Source organism: Nematolebias whitei, chromosome 12 (genome assembly GCF_014905685.2).
Source record: "Nematolebias whitei isolate Nwh7 chromosome 12, NemWhi1, whole genome shotgun sequence".
Classification (NCBI taxonomy): Eukaryota; Metazoa; Chordata; class Actinopteri; order Cyprinodontiformes; family Rivulidae; genus Nematolebias; species Nematolebias whitei.
Window position 1 is genome coordinate 47,434,122 of NC_056509.1, and position 9,074 is coordinate 47,443,195.

General features: G+C 45.0%; 1 protein-coding gene across 1 annotated transcript; it reads right to left on the reverse strand.

The window, feature by feature from the left end:
* Positions 1 to 5,974: 5,974 nt before the first annotated feature.
* sox11b (SRY-box transcription factor 11b) lies at positions 5,975 to 7,412 on the reverse strand. Its single transcript, XM_037686016.1, has one exon. The coding sequence runs from the start codon at positions 7,273 to 7,275 to the stop codon at positions 6,238 to 6,240; it is 1,038 nt and encodes a 345-aa protein (XP_037541944.1). The 5' UTR covers positions 7,276 to 7,412; the 3' UTR covers positions 5,975 to 6,237.
* Between the last annotated feature and the right edge of the window lie 1,662 nt (positions 7,413 to 9,074).

The window sequence follows — 9,074 nt, forward strand, 5'->3', positions numbered from 1 at the left end:
TCTGAGACTGGTTTTCATGGCATGCATCATGCGTTTATATATTTATGTATATTTATGTATATTTATGTGAACTGTCCTGAAGTCTGATCTTGCAAGTTAAAGTGCCGGTTAAAAATCTTCACCTGCAGTGAGAGTGGGTTTTTTCGAGTAAACGTCGGAGAACGAGAGAATTTCTCCAAGAATTTTTAAAATCTAAAATGACAGCTGGCTTCGAATGCACTCGTTTTTATAATCTCGGTACAGATTATCTGAGTTTTAAATAAAACATCTGGTCCTGCTTTCAGACTTTGTCTGCTGTTAGCATGTCCTGCTAGCTAATCTGCTAGTTGTTAGCACTGGTAGCTTTTGGCTTTCAACAGTCTGCAGCCAGTGTTAGCATCTTCAGCTAGCTTTAGCTATCATTGCATCAAAACTTTGGATTTCAGGCAAACCTTTGCAGCTTTTCCTGATATTTACTGACTGTCATTTTAACTACTAAAAGTTGATGTATAATCCATGAAATATGCAGAAATGTTGCATGTTTTGGAAGCAGCCTTCAGAGCTATAGTGTTAGCATGTCCAGCTAACTGTCCATGTAGCATCAGTAGCATTTTGATTATTTTTATCTTTACCACTGAAAGTTTCAGGCATTCCTCACAACATCTTTGTCATTTGAATCAGTTTTTCTGTTTTTTAGTTCGTTTGTATGAGAATGTTTTTCTTTGTTGGTTTTTGTCTTCAACATCTTTGTTCTTAGCCTGTTTTATCAGTTTAAATACATTTTCACGTGAATTTTCTCATTATAAGCTCAAACTGGTGCCGCGGCTGTAATCGGCACCCTGTTTGGTTCTGCTGGGTCTCTGGTACGGTTCAGGTCGTGACGGGGAACCGCCGTTAGAACGTTTCATCAGTTTGAACTCATTTAAAGTTTGCAGCTGCCGATGCTGGGTTTACGTCCTGGATGCGGGACCTCGCCTGGTGACCTGAGCTCGAACTCGTCCTTGTTACCCAGAATGCCCCGGAGCCGGTCTGAGTGATCCCGAGCAGAAGCCCCAGATTGATCAGACTGGAGAGGATCCAGCTGAGCGCCGCCGCTCCCTTTGATCGGCTGATCTGAGAGCAGCGACATGGAAACACCAGCAGATCGTTTCCACCGACCCGAGGCCGATCACTGCGAGAGCAGCAGCCGCAGGTGGAAACAGAGAAAAAGTTCAGTGTCTTCATGAGGGATGACTCTCAGCTACTACCACACCGAGCATCTGGGTTCAGTCACATTCCTCTGCTCGTCACTTCCTGCCTGACGAGAGAGAACTGGTTCACAGAGTCCGGGTCAGACGGGGCCAAGAGCCTGTTTCCTGTCCCCCTCCCCCACGCTCCGGGGCTCAAACCTGGGCTTAAGGTTCTGGTTGGAACCTGGTATGTGGTTCTGGGTCCTGGCAGACTGAGGCGAGGCCACCAGAGCTCGGGTTAGTGAAACCTGGAAGATTCAGAATTTGGGGTATGTTGTAAATCTACGACGGTTTAAAACTATTTATTTTAGTTTTAACACCAAACAATAAAAACACGAAGAACACAAATATAAAAATATTAAATACAAAAAGGAGCACAAAGAACCAACAAAACGATCCAAACAGGAAGAGTCCAAACAGACGCACTGCTTATCGTGCACGCCTTACGAGCCTTAAGCTCAAATCCTCATGATCCGTCAGCTCATCTGTTCAGGATGACTCTCAGCTACTACCATGCCAAGCTTTAGCTCATTTTCTGTAAAAAAAAAAAAAAATAAAATGACTCAAGTGGCTATACCCATGTGGTGGCCATCTTGAATTGGCTCCAGATGTTAACTGTCTACAGACCTTCACCCAGTGACTAGTTTCACAGTTCCATTAAAATATGTCCACATTGGTCCAGTGAGATATTTTGCTAACAGACAGGCAGTTACACAATCGCCCACTTTTAATGACTGCAGGCGATATCAACAAAGAACAGAAAAGAAAAAGTTCCTTAAAGGAATAAAAATAAGGACTCAAAGCTCAAACCAGTTAGCTTTAGCTCCCAAGCTAATGTACCAAATATCACAAGTTGAGTGTTTTGACCCACAAGAGCTGATAAATTAAAGATCACAAGTTGATCACGTTTGATCATCTCAACCCACATTTTGTGCATAAGGACTTATATAAAATATAACTTTATAGTCGCACCTTTGAGCCCTGACAGTGTTTTAGTCTCCAACTACATCCGATATGTCAAAGCGCCACGAACTTGTGAAACAGTTCCACTCGTTGGGTAAACCAGATGTTTGGCCACAAACTAGGGAGAGAAAATGAAGCTTACATGAATAAATACACAAATGGCCTGCCATACAGTGTTTGTGTTCTGCTGATCCTTACCAGCCCCAGTCTGGGACTGGGTCTCTGTTCCGGGCAGGTTTTGGGTGTCAGGTGATGGTTCTGATGTGGTTCTGACCTCGCTGAGCTCCAACACTGAGCCTTTGTCTGCTGCTGGAGGGAAAACCAGCCTCTCCGTCATCGGGGCCTTTAAACGGATCCAGACCCGGCTCATATGGACCCATCAGTCACAGCAGGTCCTGATGGACATAAACCTCTGACCTTTGACCTTGAGACTGAAAACAGAACGCTCGCAGTTCAGCTTGAGAAGCTCTGTTCCGAGCGCAGGTTGATTTTAGTTTTATGTCTTTGTTAGTAAAATACTGGGACGTTATGAAGATATCTGTAATTTCTGTGAAGTAAAAATATTAAATTATATTAAAACTCTACTAAACTAAAGGATCCAAAACATTAAAATTAGTTCTGAAGCTAACATCAAATTTATTAGCTCTAAAGCTAACATTGTATATATATATGTTGCTATTATATATATATATATATATATATATATATATATATATATATATATTAGCTCTGGAGCTAACATCATAGACATCAGCTTCTACCCTGAAGCTGTTATTCATGAATCTCTAACCAGGATAATGAATGTGAAAAATCACATCATGTTGCTGCTGATCTGTTTCATGTTGCTGCTGATCCGTTTCATGTTGCTGCTGATCCGTTTCATGTTGCTGCTGATCCGTTTCATGTTGCTGCTGATTCGTTTCATGTTGCTGCTGATCTGTTTCATGTTGCTGCTGATCCGTTTCATGTTGCTGCTGATCCGTTTCATGTTGATGTGTTCATTCGTGCTGCTCACTCAGACTCATGTTCGTGCTGCTGTTCGAAGTAATGTTTTATGTTATGAGTGCTTAGTGTATATTTAGTTGATGTTGTTCTTAGTTCATATTTTAGATCTTGTTACTGTTTTTCATTTACATTTATTGTTGGATGTAACTGGGACCCTGTGAACATAATTTCATTCCACCACATGTACCACGTGAGGTGGGATGCCTTGAATCCTTGAATTATCTCTGGAGCGAACATGACAGCTGATTCACTTCTCCGTTCTTCTTTCCGTCAACATGAACTTCAGATAGTCCAAAATTAAATTCAAGCTGAACGGAGCGAACACGGGAACAAGCCGTCTACATAATGTACCCAGAATGCATTGCAGTGTAAATAAAATGGTGACGTCTTTGTGGAATTACTTTTAAAAAATTAATAGAAACACTAGAAAGCCTACTTTATTTTTAAATCTGAAGTATTCTTTAATCAAATAAGGTCAGTTGTTCCATCAGGTTGAAGATGCTTTAAGTGGGTTTATGCTCTTTAGTCTAGTAGTTTTAAAACTGGGTGAGCCGGACCCCCATGGGTCTGTGAACCAGTGCCTGGGGGCCCACAAAAAAAACCTATATATATATATATATATATATATATATTGCAGGGAACTGCATCTATTCACATGTTTCTAGGGGAAGCTCCTCTGCACTCGCACTATTTTCATACCGGCATCAATCAGTTTACAAATATTAAGTTTTATTACTCAGAATGGCTCCTGCTGTGATTCTGTTCAGTTTCATGTCATAATATGAAGAAGTGATCATTCATTTATCTTCAATGTGTCAAGTTTTAAAGTGTTTTTTGATGCTGTTAATTTTCTTAAAACTGTAATTGCTGGAAGTTGAAATTAAAAATGTCTTGAATGAAAAATATTCCATGTTTAAAAGTATAAAAACACTATTAAAGAACAGGTCTTAAGTATTTGTTGTAGAAATATTTCCACAGCGTTAAAGAGACAAAGTGAGACACGAGGGGGTCCCTGGACCCGAGAGTTTCAGAACCCCGGCTTTAGTCCCGCAGCTCGTCACGGAGGTTCTGACTCACCTGGATCTGGATCTTTCCAACATGAACGCCAGCCCAAGTTTTAAACTGACGGGAATGGCTTCAGGTGTAAACAAGTTCCTGAGAAAATAAGAAAAAACTAAACAAAGAAGTTTTAAATTATGGTAATAACTTCATCCTTATGGATAATTTTTTTATCCACTAAAGCCGTTTCCTGAAAGTTACCCCCATGTTCAACATTTTTAAAATAATTTTATTTAAGGAAGTGTTCAAACGCTGCAACCTTCCAAAAGCCCAATAGCTTTTTTTAAGACTTGAAACTCGTCTTGCATTTGTAACATTTTTTATTTTGCCCTTTCCTCTAATTGTTCTTTTTTTAAATTATATTTCTATTCATAATTTCTGCTTAGTTTTTTTGTCATATCAACTGTGAACATGTTTTTCTTGTTGTGTGCCTTGTTATTACATTTTGGGTTTTCAACAAAGGCAAAAATTAAAAAACTACTGCTATAGTGGGTGTAACTGAAAGATCCCGCAGTCATTGAACGCACCATTCAAGTCAACTGGCTCCAGTTCAGATAAAAGTCCAAACATGAGCCAAAGTACCTGAACGTGTTTAAATAAAAGCTCATGAAGCTCTTCAGGAGGCCAAGAGGAGACGGTGTGATCAGTTCCAGCTGATTTATTTCATGACACTTCATCACAACAGCTGCCCTTCAGCTACAAACGCTCACTTCCTCCGTTTCTTTGAAAACACATTCTGAACATATTGCACCAAAACAACGAGCGACGGAACGGCTGAATAAAAACAGACAAACACGTGCTGCGTTTGAACGGCTGAATAAAAACAGACAAACACGTGCTGCGTTTGAAGGGCTGAATAAAAACAATAGAAAACTGAAAAATCCAGTTGGTCTGAAGAAACACCTGAACTAGTTATTTACAGTCGGTAAACATCTGTCTGTACATCGGTAAACATCTGCATCGAAGCGCGGAGCCGCTCACCCGCCACGTCCCGGACGTTCAGAACACGTGTTTATTATTTACCTGTCCTCCAGAGTTCAGCCGATTCACCTGAACGCCTCAAATCAACCGTTCGGTCGACCCAAACGACTTTAGGTGAAAATAACTGATTACTTTAGTAAATGTAAAGTTTTGGTACTGGGAGCGGTGGGGCAGCGGTTAGAGAAGGTGGGCCTGTGATTCGAGGGTTGCCGGTTCAACTCCCTGGATCGACAAAAGCAAAATGTGGGTGTGAAAGATGAAGCACTCACACCTGCCACACTCCGAGCCCTTGAGCAAGGCCCCTTTACCTTTTCTGCAGCTAGCAGAGCTCTTTTTAAAAACCAGCTGGGGAATCCTGAGCTCCAGACCTGGTCTGAGGTTCCCTCGTCCAAAACTAAGATCCAGACCCGGTTTCCAGGAGTTCCCGAGCCGGATCACTGGGTTCAGGAGCGTAAAAAGACAAAAATCATAAAAGAGTTTAGTTTGAGCTAATCTGATTTAATCCCCGATTTTAACGAAGCCTGCAGCAGTACCTGACACCCAGGCCCCGCCCACTGAAGTGCTTCATCAGGCCCCGCCCACTCAAGTGCTCCATCAATCATTTGGTGTGAATCTTGGAGGAACAGATAAATATTAATCCACGTTTTGACTTGGTCTTTGAAAACTCAACATCTGGCGACTGATGTGCTCCCATCATGGCGGGCGGGAATCGAACCCGCACACATCAGAAGGAACCAGGGCCTGACACTCCCCAGGTGAGTCTAGAAAAATAAGCTTGAAAATATTTTTATTCTGGTTTTATTAAAAAGTTGAGGTAAGTTTGGTTCATAAATAAAACCTGCAGAGAAGGATCTGGTCTGAGGGGGTGCATAGTCCTGGTTCTGGTCCAGACCCGGGAGGCTGAAAAGAAAACCCTGTTTGTGTCATAGTCCAGGTCCGGTCCTCCTCCAGGGGACCCGGACCCTCAGTAGGTGAAGACCAGGTCTGAGAAGTCCGGTGCTCCTCCAGGGGACCCGGACCCTCAGTAGGTGAAGACCAGGTCTGAGAAGTTGGCCTCCAGCCAGTCCCCCGCGATCATCTCGCTCAGCTCGGGGGTGCAGAAGTCTGGGAAGTCGAAGTGGGACCCGAGGCTGCCCTCAGAGTCCAGGTCCTTGTCCACCAAGGACAGGCTCAGGTTCCCCGCAGAGGAGCTGGACGAGGAGGACGAGGAGGAGGTCCAGGGGTCGGACAGGAAGCCCAGGGCCAGGTCTGCACCATCGTCCAGGTCTGAAGTGGACCCGGACCGGGAGGAGGACGTGGGGGACCAGGAGGAGGTGCTGGTCCCCTGCCGGGTGATGTTCTTGAAGCTGTAGAAGAGCCGGCCGGACGGCTCCAGGTCCGGTTCTGTGGGGCTCAGAGTCCGGCTGTACCGGTCCGGTTCTTCCTCCTGCTCCTGTTTGAAGTCCTCCTCCTCCTCTTCCTCCTCCTCCGAGTCCTCTTCATCCTCCTCCTCCTCCTCCTCATCGTCAGTAAAGTCCCGTCTCTTGAAGCTGCTCAACACGAACCGGTACCGGGGGTCCGCTCTGCCGGTCCCGGACCCCTGCTTGCCGGGCCTCACCTTCCTGGAGGTCCCGGGGTTCCTGCTGGCCGGCCTGGAGGAGCTCTTCTCCGGGGACTTCCCCGCCGGGGGGGCCCCCTCCCCCGCCTTGGGCTTCTTCTTGGGCCGGTACTTGTAGTCCGGGTAGTCGGCCATGTGCTGCAGCCGCAGCCGCTCGGCCTCGCGGATGAACGGGACCTTCTCCGAGTCCTTCAGCAGCTTCCAGCGCTTCCCGAGCCGCTTGGAGATCTCCGCGTTGTGCATGTCGGGGCTCTGCTCCATGATCTTCCGCCGCTCGATCTTCGACCACACCATGAAGGCGTTCATGGGCCGCTTGATGTGGCCCGACGCCGTCCGGCACCAGTCCGGCCTGAGCGGCGCCGCGCGGCGGGCCGAGGCCGCCAGCAGCTCGCCCTCCTCCGGCTCCGTCCCGTGGCGGGAGTCGGTGACTTCCGCCCCGGCGCGTTCCGAGTGCTGGACCATGGTCCGGAAACTGGGTCCAAACTCACAACGAAAGACTTTAAAATCCACTTTGGCTCGAATCGACGCGGAATGTTTAACTTCGGAGGCGCGAGCTGCTCTGACAACATCTCACACTGTTTGAACTCTCCGAGCGGCCGCTTATTAACAGGCGGAGCGTGCGCGCGACGCTCACACCGTCAACCAATCACCGCTCTCCTTCGCTCCAACCTTCCCCGCCCACGGAACACTTTCATCCAATCAGCGTTGAGCTCCGTGTCTTTGTGCCCGCCCACCGGCGTCTGTCGGTTACTTTAAAATTAAATTTCAATTGGAAAATGATTACAGGCTTAAAGTCGATTTAAAGCGCTTTTATTGGTGTTTAGCAGCACAGAATCGTAAAATCAATAACTATGTGGCCTTTAAATTAAAATTAGGATGCACGAGTACCTCTTAAGTTTCTTTGTGGGAATTTAAGAATATAAGGAAAAAAATTAAGTTATCTTTCAGTACCAGAAAAATAACTTAACTCACAATATCACCCCCAGAGTATTTGTTGAGGATTACTTTCAGCTACTGCCACACCACATTTGAGCTCAAAACCTTTAAATTTGACAGACTAATCGCCGTTTTTGTGCTTGCTGTTGTCGACTAGCTGTGGCGGCCATCTTGAGTTGATTTACTTCATAAGTTGGTCAGTTGTAGATGTGCATCCATTCATTACTTCCTGAGGGTTTCATCAAAATCCATCCGGTTGTTCATGAGATATTTTGCTAACAGACAGGTTGACGCCAACAGTTAATACGAAACTTTAAAGCAAACATCCCCCTCGAAGAGTAGCCCTCAGAGTATGTGATGAGGACAACCCTCAGCTACTACCACACCAAGTTTGAGCTCAAAATGTGTAAAAAAAAAAAAATCAACCTAAAAGTTTTATTGAAACTCTTCCAGTGGTTTATGAGATATTTTGCTAACAAACACACAAAAAAACACACTTTCTCCCGCCTTTCACCTCGTTTTCAACTTTAATCTCTAAACATTAAAAAGCTCATGCTCAGGAATCTGAGATAATAATTTAATCTCTAAAACAAAACTTTCGGTTCCACATTTGAAGGCCTTAACTGAAGATACAAATCTCTGCGAGGAGTTTTTGAGGCAGCCCTGAATCACGAGGAGATAAATGAGAAATGTTTTGGAATATTTACAGTGTATTTCAGTATCTTGTTGAAATGGTTCCGCTGATGTTTGAGTGTCCTTCAGTCGAATCCCTGAGGGTGGTTGGGATGGTCCTGGAGGAGCAAACAGAGTCCTTGAAGGGTTTCCAGGAGGTCTGAAAGGAGATTCCTGGAAAATCTAGAGATGTTTTTGTCCCACAAGATGTCCTGATGTGGGGGGCTGTAGTGGCTCGGTGGTCAGTACCGCGGTCTGGTATTCCTGTAGTCCTCAGGTGCGTCTGTTTCCTCCTTGACCTCCTGGATCTCGCCGGCTGACGGAAGGCGTTCAGCTGAAGACCAGATTCTGAAACCGCTGCAACCTTCACATCAGCAAACGGGCTGTTTCAGCAGAAAGAGCCATGAAGTCTCAGTTTACCGTTTCTAACGTTCTCGTTTTTCACATCCCGGAACAAAACGCCTCAAATGGGTCAAACAGAGGAAGGACGGTTTGTTCAGGCGCCGCGAGCGTTGGAGCCCCGTGGTCATTCAAGAGAAAGTCTCTGAAACGTCTTAACATGTTCGCGGGTGTTCTTGCTTGAATTTCAAATATGCCAAAAAACAATTCTTCTAATTTTCTTGTCTTAAACGTTTTCTCTTTAGTTTTTATCA